The sequence below is a fragment of the Prionailurus bengalensis genome, chromosome B4, assembly GCF_016509475.1.
Source record: "Prionailurus bengalensis isolate Pbe53 chromosome B4, Fcat_Pben_1.1_paternal_pri, whole genome shotgun sequence".
NCBI lineage: Eukaryota > Metazoa > Chordata > Mammalia > Carnivora > Felidae > Prionailurus > Prionailurus bengalensis.
In genome coordinates, this window is record NC_057358.1 from 105239675 (window position 1) to 105265771 (window position 26097).

The 26097-nt window shown below is 35.7% G+C and overlaps 1 protein-coding gene across 4 annotated transcripts in view; it reads left to right on the top strand.

The window, feature by feature from the left end:
* METTL25 (methyltransferase like 25) overlaps window positions 1-26097 on the top strand; it is a 161125-nt gene that overhangs the window by 23997 nt on the left and 111031 nt on the right. For all 4 annotated transcript variants that reach the window (XR_006294400.1, XR_006294401.1, XM_043561685.1 and 1 more), the window contains exons 2-5: window positions 436-600; window positions 1078-1184; window positions 15620-16216; window positions 18591-18738. Coding sequence is in view for 2 of the 4 variants with exons in the window: in XM_043561685.1 (XP_043417620.1) it covers window positions 436-600; window positions 1078-1184; window positions 15620-16216; window positions 18591-18738 (1017 nt within the window). In the remaining 2 variants the exon portion in view is untranslated. The remainder of the gene's footprint in view (window positions 1-435; window positions 601-1077; window positions 1185-15619; window positions 16217-18590; window positions 18739-26097) is intronic.

Sequence of the window (26097 nt, forward strand, 5' to 3'; positions counted from 1 at the left end):
GGGGCAGAGAGCAAGGGAGACACAGTCTAAAGCAGGCTCTAGGCTCTGAGCTGTCAGCACAGCAACTATGTGATCATGACCTGAGCTGAAGGTGGATGCTTAACTGACTGAGCAACCCAGGCACCTGCAATTTAGCAATATTTTAAACCAAATATTTGGCTTTTGGAACCAAAAAAAAAAAGACTCGAATTTTAATTTAGATTTTAAATATATAATTGTGAGCACTAAGAGAAAACCAGGTGATACAAATAACTAATAATCGAAATAATAAATATAATGGAGTCATTAGAGATATTTTCAAAATTCACACCAAAATGGAAATATTGTAATTTGTTGTAAAAATCCAGTGTTTTTCATTCATTTTTTAAATCTCACCCAAGTTAGCTATTAACTAGTTATTGCTAACATTTTTCTTTTTATCCTCATTTTTTTTAGGTATTGCCAATTTTCCCCAAATATTTTGTGAAACTTCCCAGAAGCTAGTGAGTGTGGAAGCCTTTGCTTTGGCTGTGAGATATTATTCTGTACAAAACTTGGGAATATGTACTCCTTTTGAACAGTTGCTTACAGCCCTTCGAGGAAATCAAAAACAGAGAACTGGTAGGTGTGTTTGTGTATGTGTATGTACACATGTTTTTTTAGTACTAGAAGCAGTAGATTGTTCATATATGTATATCTTTCCAACGTGTTCTTAATTTATTGTTAGACTTTCTATCATGAGCAGTGATAGATTGGCTTGTGTCAATCTTTCTTATGAATTATACAGAATAATTTAGTTACGGATCTCCCCATTGTTCCCTACATTGTAGTTCAGTTATCAGTCCTTTCCTTTGTAGTTAATTGTGTTTTCTGTCAAGGAACATTTTTAATAATGTTCTATGGGCCATCTTCTTATTTATATTCTTAATTCAAATTTTGATTCATAGCAGCTAAACTAATAGAAATTTATCATGCAGAGACAATAGAATATGTTATTGTCACATGTAATTACAGAAAACATGAACATTAACTGATGATTTTTCATTACATTTTGTTCCTTTGATAGCGGTATTTTAATTTTGTTTTACTTTTGTTCAGGTGAAAATGTGAAACCAGATGAGTTTATGAATTTGAAAAAGTCTCATGAAGTTCAGGTTATGTCAGAGCTGATCAGCAGTATTGCTGATTACTGTGGAATAAAGCAGGTAAGAGAATTTGTATTTTCAGGTGTTAAGGTAATTGCCTTTTTTTGTATCATTCATATTTTTTTGTCTACTATCACTGTCTAGCATTTAAATGTCATTAAATAATAGCTGAAGTTACATATGTCAGACATTTTAAATAATGTGCTCTCATTTCCCAATATAGTGTGAATATAACAAATTTATACTAAAAATAAGATATGACTATTCATGTTTTACCACAAATTTCAGTCTTTTAAATTATCTTTGTTGGGACGCCTGGGTGGCTCAGTCTGTTAAGCATCCAACTTCAGCTTAGGTCATGGTCTTACAGTTTGTGAGTTTAAGCCCCGTGCTGACATCTCAGAGCCTGGAGCCTGCTTCAGATTCTGTGTCTCCTTCTCTCTCTCTGCCCCTACCCTGCTTGTCGTGCTTGTTCTCTCTCTCTCTCAAAAAGAAATAAACATTTAAAAAATTGTCTTTCTTATGTTTCCAACTTGAGGCAGCATTATGATAATGACATTTGGCAAAATTGTTTGCCACTTGGGTGTTCTAAGGAGGTGGATTACCAAGCTGTGGTCTGGGGTACCTGCCTCATTATAGTAACTTAAAGAAACTATGTGTTAGAACTTGGAGAATCACAATGCATTCCTGTTGTGAAAGTAGCTTTGGGGAAACATGGTAATGTGTAAAAACAGATGTTAAATTAAAATCAAAGATTGCCTATATTAACCTATAAAAATAGTAAGTTATTTTTCTTATCCCTGGCTCATAAAAAATAGTAAATTAGTTCTCTTATCTCTACAAGAACAGTCTCTGGGAGTAGTAGAGAATTTTCCCTCCTTCAGTTTTTTTGGGTGTTAGAATATTTTCCATGGATTCTTCCAGACTTGTGGAGGGTTTGAGAGCGACTAGAAAACTATGAAAGCTTGGGCTAGGCATCCAGAGCCACTTGTGGCAACATAGATCTCTAGGGTAGGGGTCAGAGGCAAGAGCTAAGGCAGTTAATTTTCAGCTTTTTTCTAGTGTATCCTACGTAGCAGTACCTGTCAAGATCAGTAACAGGCAGTGATACTCAGCTGGACTAAAAGGGGAAATTACACGGTAAAATTTAAACTACTGCAATACATCTCATATGGCTAAACATAAGAAACATAGAATTGAATGGAAAACTAAAAAATTTACAGAAGACTACGTATTTTTTAGTACCATTTTTTTTAAAGCTCTTCAGCAAAATAATGGTATATTCTTAATGGAAAAAATACATACAAAAAAGCTATTAAAGAAGCAGGGGAATCATGAACAATAATTTGAGAATAGTTGTTACTGCTGGTTGAGGAAGCAATGAGAGAAATATGGAAGGAAGACATAGTCCTACACAGTGGAAATACTCATATCCTCATTCATAGGGTGGCTGGTAGGTTCATCGTTATAGCAGATACTGTTGGAGGTCTAACCTAAATTTTCTCAGGCATTTCATTAGTGTGCCAGCTTGCCTTCTACCTGGCAGTATCTGCATTTTCCCTATGGGTTTCTCTGACTGCTAAAGCAAAGCACTACCTGTGTACAAGTTCTGGGAATTAATTCCTCCCCGTGAGTAGCCTTGAATTAATGATTGATACAAGTTGATGTGCAAATACATTAACTCCTTAACATTTCAGGTAAGATGATTGTGAACTATGTTGTCTACACTAGCTCTCAGTTTCCCATTGTGATTAAATCCAGCTTGTGCTAAAGTGGTAGCTTTTATTTTTTTTTAATATTTAATTTTTGAGAGACAGAGAGAGACAGAGCATGAGGTGGGGAGGGGCAGAGAGAGAGGGAGACACAGAATCTGAAGCAGGCTCCAGGCTCTGAGATATCAGCACAGAGCTCGGTGCAGGGCTCGAACTCACGGAGTGTGAGATCATGACCTGAGCCGAAGTCGGACACTTAACCAACTGAGCCACCCAGGTGCCCCTAAAGTGGTATCTTTTTTAAAAGCATACCTTTTACTGAGCTGCCTTTTCTTTCTCCTTTTCTCTTATCTACTTCCCTACCAGTGTTTCTTTCCCTCCCAGATAGTTCAGTTATACTTAAATCTTTGTTGTAGAATCTTCCCTGTGATAACCCAACTAAGATAAGTGCTATTTATTGTTGTGCTTCATAACTTCATTCTTAGACTACATTTATTCTTTTATTTATATGAAATATTACATAATAAATAACTTCAAATTCATACAGCACATTATTCTTTTTTCAAGTTTATCTTTTAAAATTTATTTTTTATTTATTTATATTTTTGTTCATATTTATTTATTTATTTAAATCCAATTTAGTTAACATATAGTATAATAATGATTTCAGGAATAGAATTTAGTGATGTCATCACTTGCATATAACAACTAGTGCTCATCCCAACAAGTGTCCTTCTTAATGCCCATCACCCATTTAGCCCATCTCCTGACCCAACACCCCTCCAGCAACCCTCAGTTTGTTCTCTGTATTTAAGAGTCTCTTATAGTTTGTCTCCCTCTCTTTATGTCTTGTTTTTGCATCCCTTCCCCTATGTTCATCTGTTTTGTTTCTTAAATTCCACATGAGTGAAATCATATGATATTTGTCTTTCTCTGACTACATTATTTCACTTAGCATAATACGTTCTAGTTCCAGCCACGTTGTTGCAAATGGCAAGATTTCATTTTTTTTTGATCGCCAAGTAATATTCCATTTTGTGTGTGTGTGTGTGTGTGTGTGTGTACACACATATCCCATCTTTTTTGTCCATTCATTAGTCGATGGACATTTGAGCTCTTTTCCATATTTTGGCTATTGTCGATAGTGCTATAAACATTGGGGTGCATGTGCCCCTTTGAATCAGCATTTTTGTATCCTTTGGATAAATTCATAGGAGTGCAATTTGCTGGGTCATAGAGTAGTCCAACTTTTAATTTTTTGAAGAACTTCCATACTGTTTTCCAGAGTGGCTGCACCAGTTTCCATTCCCACCAGCGGTGCAAAAGGGCTCCTCTTTCTCTGTATCCTCGTCAACATCTGTTGTTGCGAGTTGTTCATGTTATCCATTCTGACAGGTGTGAGGTGGTATCTCATTGTGGTTTTTATTTGTATTTCCCCAACGATGAGTGATTTTGAGCATTTTTTAATGTCTGATAGCCATCTGGATGTCTTCTTTAGAAAAGTGTCTATTCATGTCTTTTGCCCATTTTTTCACTGGGTTATTTGTTTTTTGAGTGGTGAGTTTGATAAGTTGTTTATAGTTATTGGATACTAACCCTTTATCAGATATGTCATTTGCAAATATCTTCTGCCATTCCATCGGTTGCCTTTTAGTTTTATAATTGTTTCCTTCACTGTGCAGAAGCTTTTTATCTTGATGAAGTCCCAGAAGTTCATTTTTGCTTTTGTTTCCCTTGCCTCCAGACTTATTGCGTCCAAGGTCAGTGAGGTTGTTGCCTGTTTCCTCCTCTAGGATTTTGATGGCTTCCTGTCTTATGTTTAAGTCTTTCATCCATTTTTAGTTTATTTTTGTGTATGGTGTAAGAAAGTGGTCCAGGTTTATTCTACATGTCACTGTCCAGTTTTCCCAGCACCATTTGCTGAAGAGACTGTCTTTTTTCCATTGAATATTCTTGCTTGCTTTGTCAAAGATTAGTTGGCCATACGTTTGTGGGTCCATTTCTGGGTTCTCTGTTCTGTTCCATTGATCTTTGTGACTATTGTTGTGCCAGTACCATACTGTCCTGATGATTACAGCTTTGTAATACAGCTTACAGAATTGTAAGCATTACAGAATTGTAATGCCTCCAGCTTTGGTTTTCTTCATCAACATTACTTTGGGTATTCAGGGTCTTTTCTGGTTCCATACAAATTTTAGAATTGTTCTAGCTCTGTGAAGAATTCTGGTGTTATTTTGATAGGGATTGCATTGAATATGTAGATTGCTTTGAGTAGTATTGACATTTTAACAATATTTGTTCTTCCAATTCATGAACATGGAATGTTTTTCCATTTTTTGTGTCTTTTTCAATTTCTTTCATCAGCTCTCTATAGTTTTCAGTGTATAGATTTTTCACCTCTTTGGTTAGGTTTATCCTAGGTATTTTATGGGTTTTGGTGCAATTGTAAATGGGATCAATTTCTGGATATCTCTTTCTGTTGCTTCATTATTGGTGTATAGAAATGCAACTGATACCTGTACATTGATTTTATAACCTGCAACATTGATGAATTCATGTATCAGTTCTAGCAGTTTTTGGGTGTAGTCTTTTGGATTTTCCACATAGAGTATCATGTTGTCTGTGAAGAATGAAAGTTGGACATCTACCTTGCTGATATGGATGCTTTTTATTTCTTTTTGTTGTCTGATTGCTGCGGCTAGGACTTCCAACACTATGTTGAATAACAGTGGTGAGGGTAGACATCCCTGTCATGTTCGTGACCTTATAGGGATAGATCTCAGTTTTCCCTATTGTGGTTGATATTAGCTGTGGGTCTTTCATATATGGCCTTCATGATGTTAAGGTATGTTTCTTCTATCCCTACTTTTTTGAGGGTTTTTATCAAGAAAGGGTGCTGTATTTTGTCAAATGCTTTCTCTGCATCTTTTGAGAGGATCATGTGGTTTTTATCCTTTGTTTTATTAATATGATGTATAACATTGATTTGTTGATATTGAACGAGCCCTGCATCCCAGGAATAAATCCCACTTGATCATGGTGAATAATTCTTTTAATGTATTGTTGGATCCGATTGGCTAGTTGAGAATTTTTGCATTCATGTTCATCAAGAAAATTTGTCTGTAGTTCTCCTTTTTAGTGGGTTCTCCTTTTTAGTGTGTGGTTTTGGAATCAAGGTAATGCTGGCTTTGTAGAATGAGTTTAGAAGTGTTCCTTCCATTTCTGTTTTTTGGAACAACTTTAAAGAAATACGTGTTAACTCTTCCTAAAATATTTCGTAGAATTCCCCCAGAACGCCATCTCTCCCTGGACTCTTTTTTGTTAGGAAATTTTTGATTACTGATTCAATTGCTTTACTGGTTAAAATTGCCCAATTTATCAGCATATAATTGCTCATAATATTCTCTTATTGTTTATATTTCTGTGGTGTTGGTTGTGATCTCTTCTCTTTTGTGATTTTATTTATTTGGGTCCTTTCCTTTTTCTTTTTGATCAGTCTGGTTAGGGATTTATCAATTTTGTTAATTCTTTGAAAGAGCCAGTTCCTAGTTTCATTGATGTGTTCTATTATTTTTTGTTTTTGTTTTTTGATTTCTGTATTATTGGTTTTTGTTCTAATCTTTATTATTTCCCATCTTCGCTGGTTTTGGGCTTATTTGCTGTTCTTTCCATCTCTTTTAGGTGTATGGTTAGGTTGTGTATTTGTGACCTCTCTTCCTTCTTTAGGAAGGCCTGGATTGCTATATACTTCCCTTTTAGGACCACCTTTGCCACAACTCAGAGGTTTTGGACTATTGTGTTTTTATTTTCATTGGCTGCCATGTACTTTTTAACTTCTCTTTAATTTCTTGACTTAGCCCATTCATTCTTTAGTAGGATCTTCTTTAATCTCTAAGTATTCATGGTTTTTCCAAGTTTTTTCTTGTGGTTGATTTCAAGTTTTATAGCATTGTGGTCTGAAAATACACACTGCATGTGTGTACTTGTTTGTACTTGTTGAGGGCTAATTTTGTAACCCAGTATGTGATCTGTTCTGGAGAATGTGCCATGTGCACTCGAGAAGAATGTGTATTCTGCTGCTTTAGGATGAAATGTTCTGAATATATCTTTTAAGTCCATCCAGTCCAGTATGTCATTCAAAACCATTGTTTCTTTGCTTTGCTGATCTTTCCATTGCTGTAAGTGGGATTGAAGTCCCCGACAATTATGGTATTATTATCAATGAGTTTCTTTGTTTGTGATTAATTGATTTATATATTTCAGTGTTGCCATATTGGGGTCATAAATGTTTACAATTGTAACATTTTCTTAGTGGATAAGCCCCTTAATTACGATATATATATATATCGTGTATATATATATATATATATATATATATATATATAATTACGATGTTTGTGATTAATTGATTTATATATTTCAGTGTTGCCATATTGGAGTCATAAATGTTTACAATTGTAACATTTTCTTAGTGGATAAGCCCCTTAATTACGATATATATATATATCGTGTATATATATATATATATATATATATATATATAATTACGATGTATTACCTGCTTCACCTCTTGTTATGGTCTTTATTTTAAAATCTAGTTTGTCTGATATAAGTATGGCTCCTCCAGATTTCCTTTGACAACGAGTAACATGATAGATGGTTCTCCATACCTATGTTTTCAATCTGCAGGTGTCTTTAGGTCTAAAATGAGTCTCTGGTTAGCAGCATATGGATGGATCTTGTTTTCTTATCCATTCTGATTACTCTATGGCTCATTGACACTTAGAGTGAGTACGGAAAGATACGCATTTAGTGCCATTGTGTTACCTGTAGAGTTGTTGTTTTTGGTGATGTTCTCTGGTCCTTTCTGGTCTTTGTTGCTTTTGTTCTTTTTTTTGTTTGTTTTTGTCTTTTCTCCACTCAAAGAATCCCCCTTAAAATTTCTTACAGTGTTGGACTAGTGGTCACGAACTCCTTTAGCTTTTGTTTGGGAAAATCTTTATCTCTCATTCTATTTTGAATGACAGCCTTGCTGGATAATGAATTCTTGGCTGCAAATTTTTCCAGTCCAGGATGTTGAATATATTCTGCCACTCCTTTCTGGCTCGCCAAGCTTCTGTAAATAGGTCTGCTGTGAACCTGGTCTGTCTTCCCTTATAGATTAAGGACTTTTTTGTCTTGCTCCTTTCATAATTTTTTCCTTGTTTGTGTATTTTGTGAATTTGACTATGATATGTCTTGGTGATGGCCGGTTTCTGTGGAATCTGATGGGAATTCCCTGTGCTTCTTGGATTTTGATGTCTATGTCCTTCCCTAGATTAGGAAGGTTTTCCTTTATAATTTGTTCACATAAACCTTATGTCCCTTTTCTTTCTCTTCATCTTCTGGGTCTCCTATGATTTGGATGTTATTCCTTCTTGATAAATCAGTGAGTTCTCTAAGTCTGTATCATGTTCTTTTTGCCTTTGTTTCCCTTTTTTCCCTGCTTCATTATTCTCCATAATTATATCTTCAGTATTGCTGATTTGCTGCTCTGCTTTGCACATCTTTGGCATTGTTGCATCCATTCGAGATTGCATCACGGTTATAGCATTTTTAATTTCAGTCTGACTAGGTGTTATTTCTTTTACTTCCACAGATATGGATTCTCTAGTGTCTTCTATGCTTTTTCTCACCCCCAGCTAGTATTCTTACTATCATGGCTCTAAATTCTAGTTCAGACATATTATTTATATCTGTGTTGATTAACTCTCTGGCTGTCATTTCCTATTCTTTCTTTTGGAGTGAATTCCTTCACTTTGTCATTTTGGAGGAAGAGAATATAATAATAAAATAAAATATTAAATATTAAAAATAAAAAACAAATCAAATATCAAACAAAGGAAGCTAGATCCTAGGTGTGTTTCATTCTGCTTGTTGAAAGAAGCTTGATAGAAAAAAAGGAAAAGGGGGGGAAAGGTGAGAAAAATTTTTAAAATTAAAAAATAGAATAAAATAGAATAAAATAAAATTAATTAGAATACAAAAATTTTTAAATAAAAAATAAAGTAAAAAATAATTTTTTCTCTTTCTGTATCCAAGAAAGAGAAAGAAAAGAGAGAAGAAAGAAAACAATTTAAGCAAAAACAGAACGAAAGAAAATGAACAAATAAATGAACCATCAAAGAGAATGAAACCTGAATGAAGTTACAGCCAGTTTCCCCTAGAACTGAAACTGTGAAGCTCTCTATAGTCCATCCACTAAGCAGCACATGGAGTTACCCCCCCCCCCCCCCCATCTTTTGGGGGACGTGCTTGGAGGGCACAATTGGATGGGGCTTGGTATAATGACCATTCTCCAGTAGGTGGCACTGTTTAGCTTACTGGGGTGGATCATTGTGTGTGCACGTGCACACGGGAGGTGGAAATGGTTTTACCCAGCTCCCTAGTCTCTGACACAGGAACTTCACACTCCCACTGACCTATGATCAAGCACCCCTCCTTTGTCTCAGGCCTCCATCCACTCCCTGCCTCTACCTTGTCCATGTCCAAGCTGTCTGGCACCTCTTTCCAGCTCCAGAGTTTTGTCTCAAGTGGGTTTGTGTTTCAAAACCCCGCACTTCATAGACCCTGGTGACGGATCTGCACCGACTCTCTGTGGGAGGGCCTTACTGAGCAATGGCCGGGTGCCGGCTTGCCCCAGAAAATGTTTGTGTGGTCATTCAGAGATTATGGCAAATCACAACACACAGGCGTCCCCAGGTCTCACTGCTGCCTGGCATCTTTGTCCCAATGCCAGCAAACACTGCTCTCTGGGGGTCTGCTGGGACCTTTGGCTGTGGGGAGGCTGTATGACCTCTACCAAATGCTCTCCAAGGAGGGGAACCACTTCTCCCCATGTGGCACATGAACCCCTCAGCCTGCATTGCCTGCTTCTGAGGATTCACCCTACTTCCTCACCAGAGTGCCACCAGACAGTGATCTCCAAACCTTTAAACTGTGTGCTCCACTGTTTATAGAATCCTAGTAGTATTGAAACCCTCTCCTTTCTTCCCCTCAGTGGTTTTGGGGAACAAATTTCTTGTTTAGTCCCCTGCAAGTGTTTTCACTCTTTCTCTTTCTCTCCAGCTACTTTCAAGGGAATGTTTTTCCTGCAATCTCCAGATGCCCTCCACTCTCCCCCTTTCTCTTTCTGTTTGTGTCCTCTTTCTGTGAAAATGGCTCCATACCCTCCACAGCTTTTCTCTCCCCCAGTTCACCTCTCTGCTCCGTATACCTTGTGAGTTCTATGGCTTAAGTTATACAGATTGTTGTGTTCATCCTCAGATCAATTTCCCAGGTATTCAAAATAGTTTGGTGCTGATCTACCTGCGTTTCAGGGATGAGACGAGTTCAGGGTCTCCATACTGCTCCACCATCTTAACTCCCCCTCCAGCACAGTATTTTATTTCTAAAGTGTGGAGAAAAAATTTTGGAATACTTTAATGTATCATGTTAGGCCTGCTTTAAGGAGACTTTATTATAGCAGTGAGGCTTATTCTTAGTGAATGAAATAACCTAAAATACAGACTTACAAAGGCTTTCTCTTGATATCACTTTATAGCAGTATTTGATTCTCACAATAATGAAGTTTAAGATCTCTATTATATATGTACAGCTTTTACTTTTAAAATGCTGATTTAATAGGTACAGATTTCATGGGGATATATAGAAACCCAGATTCTGAAATTCTTAACTTTACTAGTGACCACAGACACCAGAGAAGAGGACAAACGGAATTCATTTTTGATTCAACTATATTGCTGCCTACATGCCAGAAACCTTTGCCTCTCACTAACATTACCAAGGCTTCTTAACTTTTGTTTCCAGAATATGTTCATTCATTCATACCTGTGTGCATGCATTCATTTCACAGATATATCATTAGTTCCTACCATGTGTCAGGCACTGTTATAGATACTGAGGATGCAGTAGTGAAAAAACAAAAAATATCTTTGCCTTTATGGCATTTATATTCTAATGAGGAGAGATAGATTAAAAAATGATCATAAGTATATCTTTTGTATATGTTGATACACTTTAAAGAGAAAAAAATAAATAAAAATAAAGGAAGTAGCTGATTCAGAGATGGGAATTAAAGTTTTTGATTAGGAAGGGAGGAACAAGTAACGCATTGTAAATTCATTTGAATTAAGACCTCTCTTGCTAGGTAAAAGTGTTATCCATTAGAATACCTGGACGAAAAAGCTTTTCAGGGAGAAGCGATAACATGCTCAATGATCCTACAGTAAGACTATGCCTAGTGTCTTCTTAAAACAGCCAGTAAGCCAGATAAACTCCATTGGAGAGAGCAGGGGCAAAGCAGTAGGAGCTGAGGTTGGAGTGGTAGAAGGCAGGTCATGAAGTTTAGAGTCTCAGAGGCCATTGTGATATTTTGGGCTTTTATCCTGAATGAGATGGGAAACCATTGGACACACTGAATCACTCTGGTTGCTGTGTTGAGGAGCACTGTCTTTGCACTTTTTAACCATAGTCTTTATAGACATTCAGGCTAGTTCTTTCAGAAATTGGCTCCTATCTGAGCATGAGAAGAGCTTTGAGTTAAGGCAAAAATCCCAGTAACAAAGGAGATTAGTAACAGATAAGATTAAAGTCAATGAGAGATTTTGCTAAGAAGAGAGGTATGATCAGATAGACTTGAGGGAAAGATGGGAGCAGGGAGACTATGAGGAGGTTGTTGCAGTAAGCCAGGCTCAGGGTGCAGTTTCTGAGATTATAGATTTGCTCACATTTCATATGGAGAGTATAAGAGAAAGAAAGGAGTCCTAATCTCCACCTGGAAATATGTACGGAGATATCATTAACTATGATGGAGAATATTATGGGAAAGGCAGGTTTTTTTTTTTTTAATTTTTTTTTCAACGTTTATTTATTTTTGGGACAGAGAGAGACAGAGCATGAACGGGGGAGGGTCAGAGAGAGAGGGAGACACAGAATCAGAAACAGGCTCCAGGCTCTGAGCCATCAGCCCAGAGCCCGACGCGGGGCTCGAACTCACGGACCGCGAGATCGTGACCTGGCTGAAGTCTGACGCTTAACCGACTGCGCCACCCAGGCGCCCCGGGAAAGGCAGGTTTTACAGAGAATATCAAGAACTTCATTCTGAACACATTAAATTTGAAATTCTTATTAGATATTCAAGTGGAAATTTTTGGTAGACTGTTAGATATATGAGTATGAAGTTCATGGAAGAATTTCATACTGGATTTATAAATTTTAGGTTCGTTAGCCTAGAATGGTAGTTAGATCTCTAGGTCAGACAACAAAGTATAACTCTTCTATATGAAGTATAGTACCATACTAAACAGAATTAGGAGACTAGGAAGATACCTCCCACCAGGCATTGGACTGGAGAATCATTTATTCTCAAACCCGTAAGTTGACCCAGGAAGGAAATGACTATTGTGGGTAAGGGATAGAAGATCAGGATGGTGGAGATTTTGCTATTCAGATCACATAGTTTGAAGGCAAAAAGTTGCACGGCACGTTACTTAATTCCACAGAGGTTTTCATTGTATTGCTGACACTACATATTGCTACTAAAAGACCAATTTGGAGGGAGATAAAAGTCTACTTGGATTAATAAAATAGAAGTGTGAGTCAGCTGACAGATTTTCTAGGAAAATTTGCCCATTACTGAAAAGGTTTTTAGATGTTCTGTTGTGAACACATGATTCTTAGACTTTCTAGAGCCATCTTACAACCAGAGGAATTACAAATATCTTGATTCACAAGTGGAATTGGCCATAAACAGATTAAGGAGCAAACTCAATTATCTCTTGTTAAGAAAACATCTACATTGGTAGGAACAAATGTGCTGATGCTAGCAACAACTCACTGTTTGCTAACTTTAAGCTTGTCATCAGCATCAGTGTGCTTCATGGAAGGAAAGGAATGGAGAGCTTCGCTTTCACTGGAGATTCAGATATGGGGAAACTAATAGAGTTTCTACTGCATAGCCCTTATATTTATGATATGTATTGTATCTTTAGTTAGGTTGTAATTCCTTAAGATCAAGATGTATAATGCTTATGTATTTCCCATAATATCTAGCCCAGAGATGAACATCAAAAGGGGTATAAGCTTATTTATGGGAATTATTTATTGGAGTGTTACGTATGAGTAACTCATTGGAGTGTTCATTTGAATTGCAGGATCCTAAATTTTTTGAGGACTTAATTATTGGCATTACTTCAAGTATAAGAGTGTTTTCTTGAGTGACTTATACCAGGTTTTAACTGATTTTAGGATAGACATAATAAGAGTAGATATTTCTTAAGAGAGTATTCCTATAATTGTCCATTTATTTCTTACGAAATGACATGGCAGTACAATAATAATCTTGGTAATATTTCTCTTATTTTTAGCATTATTTAGGTATAATTTACATATTCACCAATTCTAGGTGTACATTTTGATTAATTTAGTAAGTGTCTGCAGTTGTGTAACCACCATCATAATAAAAAATATTTGTCACCATAAAAAGTTTCCTCATTCCCTTTCACAAAATATTTCTTTCTCCATTCTCAGGTAACTATTGAACTGCTTGTAGTTGTTTTTTGTTTGTTTGTTTGTTTTGTTTTGTTTTGTTTTTCTTTTTTTAAGTAAATTCTACCCCCAACGTGGGGCCCAAACTCATGGCCCCAAGATCAAGAGTCACCTGCTCTACCAACTGAGCAAGCTGGGCACCCCTGCTCTGCTTGTAGTTTTGAATTTTCTAGAACATCGTGTAGATGGAATCAAATAGAATGAGAACTTGTTTTTGACTTGTTTCCTTTAGTTCACAGCTTTTAAGAGTCATCAATGTTGTATTTACTCTTGGTTTTTCCTTTATGCCATAGTATGAATATACTACAATTTGTTTTGCCATTTACAAGTTGATGGATATTTTAGATGTTACCATTTTTTTTAGCTGCTATGAATATTCACATACAAGATTTTGTGTGGACATGTTTTCATTTGTCTTGGGCAAATAGCCTGGAATGGGATTTGTAGGTTGTAAGCTAAGTGTAAGTTTGAACTTTATAAGCTGCCAGTGTTTTCTAGAGTGCCTGTACCACTTGACATTTATGTGCATCTCGTTATGATTTTAGTTTGCATTTCCCTGATGACTAGTGATAGTAGGCATCTTTTCCTATTGGCCATTTGTATGTCTTCCTTAATGAAGTGTGCATTCAAATATTTACCCAATTGTAAGTTGTTTGCTTGTCTTATTATTAAGTTGTAATATATATTTTTTATTTTATATCTATATTTATGTGTATTTATTATATATTTTAATTTTTATATATTTATATATTATTATTTATATTTATTATATATTTTATATATTCTGGATACAAACAATTTGTCAGATATATATTTGCAAATATTTTTAACCATATTTTTAATAGCAAAATTTTTATTTTCATAAAGTCCGTTTTTTCAATTAGTTCTTTTGTAGTTCATACTTTTTATGTCCTACATAAGAAAACTTTGCCAAGTGTCACAAAGATTTTCTCATGTTTTTTTTCCAGAATCTAATAGTTTTTACTATCACATTTACATTTGTGATCCACTTTTTTTTTAATGTTTATTTATTTTTGAGAGAGACAGAGCGTGAGCTGGGGAGGGGCAGAGAGAGACACAGAATCCGAAGCTGGCTCCAGGCTCCAAGCTGTCAGCAGGCCCAACAAGGGGCTTGTTCCCACAGACCATGAGATCATGACCTGAGCTAAAGTTGGATGCTTAACCGACTAAGCCACCCAGGTGCTCCTGATTTGTGATCCACTTTTAATTAATTTTTGTGTTTGCTGTGTGACAGGCATTTTTCCCCCAGACATACATCCATTATACCAGCACCATTTGTTGAAAACATTATCTTCTCTATTGAATTACCTTAGCCATTTTGTCAAAAATTAGTTGATTATGTAAGTGTGAGTCTATTTCTGTTTTTGATTACTATAGTGTTATATTATTTCCTGAATCAGGGTAATCTTCCAACCTTATTTTTTTTTTTTTCAAAATTGTTTTGGTTATACTAGGTACTCTGCCTTTTCATATAAACTATAATATCAACTTGTGATTTTTTTTTTTAAGAAATCTGCTGGGATTTTGATTAGGATTTTTGTTGAATATGTAAGTCATTTTGGGGGAATTGACATCTTCATTTTGAGTCTGCCATATCATGAACATTCATTTCATGAATGATATATCTTTATTTAGATCTTTCAATTTTTTCTCTGCTTTTATAGTTTTCAGTGAATAGCTATTTCAGAACCTTTGTTAAATTTATTCCTAGATATTCTATTTTTATGGTATTTTAATTCAATTTGTTTTAAATTTTATTATCTAATTGTTCTTTGCTATTATATATGTTTTGATGGTTCATTATTAATTTCCAATGATCCTGTATCCAGATGCATTGCTAAATTCACTTTCTAGTTTTGTTAGCTTTTTGTATATTCCTGTAGACCTTCTGTAGACAATCATGTCCTCTATGAAGAGTGACAGTTTTATTTCCCATTAGGTCTTTTACATCTTTTCCTTGACGTATTATACAACCTAGAACCTCTTTTAAAACGTTGAGTAAAATTAATGAAAGTGGTTGGTTTCTAATAGGAATCAAAGAATTAAAAAATAAACATAACAGGTTGTATGAATTATACAACCATTTCTTTATTTGTTTTTAAAAAAGATATTGAGAATGTTTTCTATTCTTATCTGACTAAAATACTTCCTATTCATTCTTTTTTCTTACTTTAGGTAATTGACCTGGGTTCTGGAAAAGGCTACCTAAGCTCTTTTTTGTCCTTGAAGTATGGCTTAAAAGTTTATGGAATTGATTCCTCAAGTACCAATACTCATGGAGCTAAGGAGAGAAACAGGAAATTGAAGAAACATTGGAAAGTGTATCATACTCGTTCAAAATTAGATGGCAATGGACTGGCATTAAAAATGGCAAAAGAAAGGAAAGTGCAAGATGAAATTAAATATAAAGTAGATATTGAGGGAATATGTAACAACAGTCCTGCAAATCAAGGAAAGATGTCTACCTCGGATTTTTTGCCAGATTTTTCGGATTCTGTAATTTCTAACATTAGAACACAAATGGAAAACCTACATGTGTATTCACATCGAGAAGAAAATTTGTGTTTTGAAAATGCCTTTTCTCTTATAGACCTTTTGCCTATTAATGCTGTAGAACCTACTTCATTGCAAACATCTAAGAGAAATATGTCTGAAGCAAATAAAGAGAGAAGAAAAATGATATCAAAGTCAAATGAATCAAATATATACTCACCTTTAACATCTTTTATCACTGCTGATTCAGAACTGCATGATATTATTAAAGACCTGGAGGTGATTTCACTTTTGAATTCCTTAATTTAATTTAAAAAAATACTCTTAAGACATAGAGTTAAATTTTAATAGTAGCTTACTTAACCTACATATCTTATTTGATTACATTATCTAAAGGACCAAGAAAATAAAATTATATGCAGTTTTTCATGATTCCTATAGCTGTAAAATCTGCCAATCAGACAATTAACAGTTTTCCAGAATAAGTGCCCTCCACTCATTTCAAGCCTTCTAAATCAAACAGAAGTACTAGCACAAAAGCTAGCAAGATAAGTTTTATTATGCAATGTAGGGATTTTCAAAATTCCAGTCCAAGAAAACTCTTAACATTTTAATTTAAATTTGCAGTAAAAGGGTAGCTAGGGCAATATTATGTTTAACATTAACCTTGGTAACCAAATAATGCAATTTTCTTGAGCAAGAGTAGCTTGAGTATTTTTTAAATGAATTGAACTTTTTCTAAACTATAAGTGATTCAGATCATGTAATTGAGAGACCAAATATCTTAATTAAAGGCAGTATTGCATGTTAAGTAGAGGAGATTCTAGAAATCATTTGGCCTCATTATCTTAAAAAACAATGTAGCTTTTGAAGTTGTAATACTCTATTCTTACTAAATTTTTCAGAAATTCTTCCCTAAAGAAATGAATAAACAAAAGATAGTAGAGTTCCTTGTAAATTTCAATTCCTATTTGGTAACTGACTAGTATTTTTATTTAATCCTTGTTTGGTAGTCAACCAGTGTTTTGTCCTTTTAGAATGAGGAATTTTTTTTTTCTGAACATTTGTATTTCACTAGATAAGGGAAACTGGTTAGTTCTCATTAATTGTTTTACCTACATATGAAATCAGTAATTACGTTATACCTTAACTTTCTCTTAGGGATAAACAACCCCAATTACTTTAACTAACTTCAAAATACACAAATTTTAGTGCTTATTATCATATGTTTATATTTTTCAAAATCTTGTTGAAAGTGTATGATCAAAGCTATATGCAAACTATTACAAGAATCTGTCTAATATAAGATGTACTGGGAGAATATTTCTTGAGTCCTACAGTGAATTAACATAATAACCCAAATTAATTAATACCTCCCCTCTCCTCTTTATAACAACATATATAATATTTAAATATTTTATCATTAGGATAAAATAGTGATTGCATATTTTTGTCTGCTACTTGATAATATTATTAACTAATATCATATGATGACTATAGTAAAGAATGAAGTTAAATGTTCTTGTATTATCTTTAGGCAGAACTAAGCTAAGTTTAAAGAGAGAGATTTAGGGGCGCCCGGGTGGCTCAGTCAGTTGTGTCAGACTTCGGCTAATGTCATGATCTCACCGTTTGTGAGTTTGAGCCCCATGTAGGGCTCTGTGCTGACAGCTCAGAGCCCAGAGTCTGCTTCAGATTCTGTGTCTCCCTCTCTCCCTGTTTCACTCACGCTGTATCTCTCTCTCTCAAAAATGAATAAACATTAAAAAAATGTTTTTAAAGAGAGAGATTTATACCTCTCTTACACATATATCATGATGATGATAAGAATAGAAAGCACTTACTGAATTTTATTGTGTGCTAGAGATTGTACTATGTCATTTTACCAGTATTAACTTATTTAAGTTTTATCCACTGAAGTAGGGACTGTTATTATACTCATTTTACAGATGAGGAAGTTAGAACAAACTTGGTATAATGATTAAGCTCTGTGAATATATGTGTTTGTTCCCATTCTGTATGTGTGTACGTTTAAATTAGGCTTTGGGCAATTAAAAGAAACATTTCATAGGAGAACTGTTACATAAAATTCATGTTATAACATTAATTTAAAAAAATGTTCTATTGAGTTTAATATTGCCACATTTTATGCAATGAATATACTTTTTTGGTGTTGCAGTAGAATTGCCAACTTAACACACTTATTCTTAATGACAGGGTTTTGAAAGTTTTGATAGTCAGTTTGTACAGAAGTGAATAAAAAACTGACTAAAAGGTATAAATGTGTCTCAAATCACAAGTTTGTCCTAGTAATGGATGCTACATTTGACTGGCCAGGCTTTAATTTGGCTAATAGTTAAGCAAACAGTAGTTGTAAAAGAGATCAGAGAAAATTCAAACAGATAACTAATCAAAACCACTAGAAAGTCAACTCAAAAGTATGTTAGTTGTGATGAAAGATCTTACACACTTTGCCTATAAAGGAAATAATTATTCATAATGAGAAAAAAAAAACATAGAATACTTTCTAGGTAGAATTTGATCATTTTTAAAAGCTCCATATAGTCTAACGAACATTTAAAATCTTCACCTGAAATGTTTTTTTAGCCCTCCTCTTAATGCCAAAATTTATTTTTTCTTCTCATTGTTAAAGGATTGTTTGATGGTAGGCCTCCATACTTGCGGTGATCTTGCTCCAAATACCCTGCGAATATTTACTTCCCAGCCTGAAATCAAGGGAGTTTGCAGTGTGGGTTGTTGCTATCACCTCTTATCTGAAGAATTTGAAAACCTGCACAAAGGTACAAAGTTTTCCATGTCTCATAGTTCTCTTTATTTGAGCATAACGGCTACTTTGTATCTCTCCTTTTTATTATTGTTGACAGTAACATTTGAATTAACATTTGAGCATATCCGATTTCCTTGCAATTTTAATGTTACCGCAAAAGAAATTTGATGTCCAATACCTCATGTAATATTATAGGGTTTTTTTTGGTTCATAAAATGGTCTTAATGAGTGCTAAAAACTGTAAATATTTAAAAATTTTATGCGGTAAATTTTAGAGAACTTCTGTTTAAAAATACTTGTAATATATAGATTTGCTTAAATAGTAAAGCTGAGTTATTTTGAGGTGAATGTACAGTGGCAAAGTTTGCTTTCATTTCCAAAGCCTCTGTTTTGTAAAGAATATTGATAATTTTTTGAAGAAATTTCTTTACTGTATTTTGAAGAGTCAACATACTCTGGTTTTAAAAATCTGCATAACTGCTGCTCTGGGAAACAGTGTGGAAGCTCCTCCAAAAAGTAAAAATAGAACTACCCTATGACCCCGCAGTAGCACTGCTAGAAATTTACCCAAGGGATACAGGAGTGCTGATGTACAGGGGCACATGAACCCCAGTGTTTATAGCAGCACTTTCAACAATAGCCAAATTATAGAAAGAGCCTAAATGTCCATCAACTGACGAATGGAGAAAGAAGATGTGGTTTATATATACAATGAAATACTACTTGGCACTGAGAAAGAATGAAATGTGGCCTTTTGCAGCAACGTGGATGGAACCTGGAGGGTATTATGCTAAGTGAAATGAGTCAGGCAGAGAAAGACAGATACCATATCTTTTCACTCATATATGGATCCTGAGAAACTTAACAGAAGACCAGGAGGGAGGGAAAGGGGGGGGGGGGAGTTACAGAGAGGGAAGGAGGCAAACTATAAGAGACTCTTAAGTACTGAGAACAAACTGAGGGTTGATGGGGGGGTGGGAGGCAGGGGAAAGGGGGTGATGAGTATTGAGGGCACCTTTTGGGATGAGCACTGGGTGTTGTATGGAAACCAATTTGACAATATATTTAATATAAAAAAATAAGTAAATCAATCAAAAAAATAAAATAAAAATGATTAAAGGTAAACAAAAATAAAATAAAAGTCTGCATAACTGTGCAATTGCATCAAAACAATATTCAGGCTGCTGTCTGGACTGAGAAAGGACCTGAGGAACAAGGTAGAGTATTGTGGGAGGACTTGCATCCCCTGGCCTTTCCGGAGCAGCTCCTGAAATTCCTCTGTTTCATCCACTTGATATGTTATATCTCTCCATAAGGTATGGTTTCAAAACCTCTGGTTCAGATTAGGTGGTTATTCAGTCTATTAACATTAGCAGCTCTCTTTTCTATTAGTATAATGAAGTCTTTATCAACATCTAGCACCACTTGCTAAGAATTTTTAGGTCAAGAATATGTGTGCATATGGATGGGATTTATGCTTTTCTCAGTTTTAAAACCCAGATGAATAGGAAGTTTTGATTTTTTTTTGTTTAGTCATGTTCAAGAGGTAAAAAAATTATGATTGATTAATTCTACTGAAATTTGACTGGGTGACATAGAGGTCATCCTTAAAACTGACAAAGATTTTTATGAAATAAAAGTTCATAGAATTTGAATTCTTTTATGTGTTTTCAAAATTCTCTTTTGGGAAAGGTGCACACAAGTAAGGTTGTAAATACATAGACATATACAGAGTGAGAGAAAGCAAATTGGCAAAAAGTTAACAACAGTTTGATTTAGATGGAGCATATATATATATTTGTTATGCCATTATTTCCAACTTTTCTCTGAGTACAAAAATTTTCAACATAAAAATTGGGAGGGAAGTGAACCTAAAACTAGAAAAGTGTTTATACCAAACTATATACCCATATATTTACATTATTTTACAGTCTTTTTATTCATCTTCCCTAAAAGAAATGAAGAATGTTACCTTTAATACAATCAGAGTCTTAACAGCTTTTAAATTATTAATGAGTAATGTGTTCCTGCATCAGCAATAGTGTAAGGTTCTATGTAGGGGGGAGGTTTTATTCTTAGTTCAAGAACTTCCTCTTCTGAGGGTACAGTGAAATGGAGTTTCTTTAATAATCATCTCCTTTTGCGGGAAGGTGTGGATGCTCGTTGTGTCCTTTAATTCAGAGATGCTGTCCTGCAGCATAAGATCTTTCATTTCAGGGGCTCCTGGGTGGCTCAGTCGGTTGAGCGTCTGACTTCAGCTCAGGTCATGATCTCACAGCTTGTGAGTTCAAGCCCCGCGTCAGGTTCTGTGCTGACAGCTCAGAGCTGCTGCCTGCTTCCGATCCTGTGCCTTCTCTCTCTGCCCTTTCCCCACTCCCACTTTGTCTCACTCTGTCTCTCAAAAATAAATGTAAAAAACTAAAAAAAAAAAAAAAAGGTCTTTCATTTCAGCTGCCTTCTTGCTTCTTTCATTTTATGGTCATCATGCCCTCAGAGATGCCTTCCCCTTCCTAAGGACCCCTCTCTCCTCTTGAGGCAGTGCCATCTTAGGACTGCCATCCTGCTGGACCTTTGCAGCCATTGCTGTGTATAATCAGGTCTCAGACCTGATCTCAGTACTTCCCACCACCGGCGAGATCCTCTTTTTCAGCTTTGTTTTGTATTCTCTGTCACACCCATTTTTCCACACCTGATTCTCCCTCTGGAGTGATCGCCTTAGCTGGTTTTGTTGCTTTAGGATGTTTATTTACTAACCCACAATTGAATCAAAATTTGTAGTTTAGTTGTGGCTGTATTTCATACTGGTAGGAGATAATATGATTGAATAAACGTTTCTTGGCCAGCTACTGTCTTCAAGGCATGGTACTTGGCACTTCATGTACAATAAAGAGAGATGAGGGAGGGGCTCATAAAAGTACTTTGGGAAAGAAGTAAAAGACTCAGATGATAGGCAAAGTTCAGTGTAGTTCAACATTCATCAAATGCCCCCTATGTTCCATACTGTGCTAAGCAGTGATGATATTAAAATGTAAGAGATATCATCTTTACCCTCAAGGGATTTAAAAAAAAAAATAGCCCTTAATCCTAGGAACAAGATAGTCCCTGTTAGTAACTTTGTTTGTAAAAAATCATTTAGAATTTAGAATACGAAGTTCCAATAATATATAGAAAGATTTTTAAAATGAAAATAAAAGTTTCCCCACCCATATTTTTCATTTCTTGTGTGTTTTTCCAGGAAAGAAAATGTATACATATATGTGCACACTCTATATTCTTATGTTTTAGGGAACCAAAAGATAAACAGTTTATTACCTTATTTTTTTCACTTAACATATTATGATGATCTTTCTATATCAGCACATAGGATGTTGCCTTATTCTTTTTAATGATTCCAAGGTATTTCATATGCTATTTTTTTTTATTTATTCAGTCTTAAATAGTTATATTTTCTTAAAATAGTGGTACTTTTCTTTCAGCAAACCAAAATTTAATGAACAGTTGGTCGGGTCAATGTAAAGTTTGGAGAACACAAAATATGGCACCAGTGTTTCTATTTTCTGATCCTCAAACATTAGTTTCAAAGGAATGTAGTAAGTACTATAAGACAGAATATTACACCTGTGTTTTATAGCAGAATAACATGTAGCCCAGTCTTTAAGGGAGGGATGGGAGCTGATGTTGAGTTCCCAGGGTGGCAATACCCACTGTGTCTTAAAAGGTCAGCAGGAGTTAATCAAAGAACTGGAAAAGGTATTGCAGGCAGTAAACAAAGGCATGGGGTGGTAAGTGTTCAAAATCGTTTCATTCTCTTTGCCTTTCATAGTTACTGTTTCTCTTTGTCTTTTCTCCCATCCTGTTTTTCCTTGTGTCTTTCTCAGAGGCAGTGATAATGGTAATCCTAATGATCATTTCAGTGGATAGAAAAGTAGTTTTTAGACTGAATGAGACCTCTGTTTTCTCATTTCAGTTTACCCACAAATCGTTTCCCCAGAATCTCTCCTTGGTTCTCTTAGTTTATTTATTTAATACTTAGCCATTCATAAAATAATCTTTGGATCTTCTGCGAAGATTAAACTAAACACCTACAAATTTCACACTCTGGAAATGGAAGTCTCTCAGTTAACAGATATCAAGCATTGCTCTTGGGTCCTTTCCTTCTCTAGAGTGGAAGTTGCCATTGTTCACTGAGTTGATATGACATTTTTGGCCCCAAGATTTAGACACGAAAAAAATGTTGGGAAGGTTTGTTACAGCTGTGTCCAGCAGCTACAGACTTATTTTCCCTCCTTTAGGCAGAGTCAATTCTGGGAAAGGCCTTTCTATCAAAACTATCTTAGCTGAGATTATCAGGCAAAGAATACTAGGCTTAAGCAGGAAAAGCTAATAGTATTTTAGTGCTGCTTGCATTTCTTATGCATACCTGAAACAAAGTTGGGAGTTTTACTTGTCAGGAAAGCGAAGGATAAGCAGAAAACAACAGGACTGAGTGATATGAAGGAAGCAGGTGGAGAGGTATTACAACATGAGTACCTTCAAATGTTTTGGAGGTCAAGGAAAGTGGTGGAAAGCCAAAAGATAGGAGAAAAATGTAGAAAAATAAGTCATAGAGGAGTAACAAAGGCAACCCAATCCTATTTACGTTGCAGTTTTGCCGAGCTTTGGACTGACACATTTTCTCATCTCAAAAGCCAGATGGCAAAGGTAATTTATTCGTTCTCTCTTTCCCACACCCTTGTCTCCATTTTCTTGTCCTATCTTGGCTGTAGTGAAAGAAAGAAGAGATGAACCTCTCCTGCAAGTTTTATAATAGTGTTTCTTAATTCTGGCTGCCCAGCTGGATCAAGTATGATGCTTTCAGTATATAGATGCGAGGGACCTGCTTCTGACTTGCTGAATTATAATCTCCAGGAATGGCACTTGAATGTAAATGTTTTTAAGAAGCTCTATAGGTAATTCTGATGAACAGCATGTTTGAAAAACAAGATATTTATTATGGTTCTGTTAGGAGACATACAGAATTCTAAAAGATGATTTGTGGAAATCTATTCAAGATTATTTAGGGGCGCCTGGGTGGCTCAGTTGGTTAAGCACCTGACTTTGGCTCAAGTCATGATCTCACAGTTCGTGGGTTCAGACCCCAAATGTTATTCTGCTATAACATTCTCTCAGTGTGGAGCCTGCCTGGGACATGTGTGTGTGTGTGTGTGCATGCTCTCGCGCGCTCTCTCGCTCTCTCTCTCTCTCTCTCTTAAAAGAAATAAATAAACTTTAAAACAAAAGATTATTTACAGTTATTTTGACCTCTCCCATACACAGACTTAGAAACTCTGTTCACATGCAAATTTGCAGATCCAAACCAAAGGCTGACCCCAAAAGGGCCCAGGAGGGCATATCAAAGTCCAGGGTGCAGAGTGCTAGAATAATTAACCCATAAAAGGTCCTTGAAGTACAGAGCTTAGACTAAAACCTGGGGAAACCAAATATAGAGGGCAGGATACCATGTAATAAATCCTGCCCTCTGTATTTGGTTTCCCCAGGTTTTAGTCTAGAAACGAGTTCTAGTCTAGGCTAGAACTCTTTAGTTCTAGCCTAGGCTAGAAACGAGACAAAATCAAGGGGAAAAATATAGGACAAGCAAAGGAACATGCAAGATAATTATGAATACTACTAAAATTCTGATAGCTTAACTTGGTTGATGAGCAGGTGTGTGTGTGTGTGTGTCTGTGTGTGTGTGTGTATGTGAAGGCAGACAACAGCAAACAGTTTATTATGGACTATATAGCAGTAACTATTTGGATAGATAGAATATGGATATAGTCTTATTTTGTATATACAATATATGCTATATCGTTGTTGTATTCCTTACTAAAATGGGAATCCACCACTGTACAGTTCGGTCAGTACATTAAAACTAACTTACAGGGCATGAGGTTTCCATCCACAGAGTTGGCATATTCCCTGTCATAGATCTAGCACTCAGGTTCCATGGAGTTATATCTCTAAATGGTCAAGTGTGTCATGTGTCTCTCCCTTCATATCTTACACACCTGCGCCTTGCCCTCACTTTGTTTACACAGCTGGTTTTCAGTTAGAATTGGGGCAGTGTTGCCCTTTGGGATGTAAATTTGAGTTATTAATAGTCCAACGTAGTATAGTCAGAAAGTCTGGTATGTGCACTGCAACTTTTCATGATGATACGTACTGTGCAAACAATATGTGTTGTACATGATATGTTTACCCAGTGTACTGTGGTAGATCGTGGAGGTGGCCTGCCATGAATGTCAGTTTTCAAAAATACCTCAGAGCTCTCTGAGTCATTATGAATACCGAAGTTATACCATATGTTTTAAAGACTGCTTTTAAATATTTATACATTATGAGCCAGTGGTTCCTAGGAGAACAAGAAATACCAGAAACAGTTTTATTGCAGTGCTTTACAGAATGTATATATTTTCCCAAGCTTGAATTGTGTCAGCATTTTGTCTTCATATTGATTATTATACTGTCATAATTAACTTGAAAGACTTACATCATTTTTTCCCCCAGAAGTCGGAGGAGAAATTCTTCCGGTTGTTTTTTCTGTAAAGGTAGAAAAGCGCTAGAGGAAACACTACTGGTTACCTATCTAGATCCACATATTTCTTTTTCCTTGCTAACTGAATTATAATTTTTTTCAGGCATCAGTCTTTAAGAAGATTGTACCCTTCTATCGCCTCAGAAATAGATGGCTTTCTTCTTTTTTTTTTTTTTTAATAATTTCTATACCCAACATGGGGCTCGAACTAATGACCCTGAGATAAAAAGTCACATACTTTTCTGACTCAGCCAGCCGGGCACCACAGAAATAGAGGACTTTCAGTCTCAATTAATTATGGTAATTTCATTTATTTAGGAATGGATATTACCAATGAAGCATGAGGAACATATCTCCTAGGGGGTTTCCTAGGAAGTTTTTATGTTTTCCTTAAAACTGAGCACAAAGCAGGAAATCACTTTTTTTTCTTTGCCTCTGGACTTGGTCATTTGTATGTGTTTGTTGAGCTTCACAGAAGTATTTATATCTGTCTGTCATGTATTCTGTCAGAAATTGGTGTTAGTGGGAAAAAAAAAAGGAATTGGTGTTAGTGCTCTGTGTCCTTTGGGCCCAGTCTGAGGGACTTTTCCTCTAAATGTATGTGACCGTTGCAGAGGCTTAGGAGTACAGGAGGAGTGGAGAAAGATCTAGGACCTTGGAGAGTCACCTCAGGTGGTTTTATAGCACTTCTAACCTGGCCTCCATAGGAAGTGCCTCCTAGGAGCGCCTCTTGTTAGGGCACAGATGTGTGCTCGGGTCTTTCCCCAGCCCGCCTCTGAGCCCAGTGCCAGGCGGTCT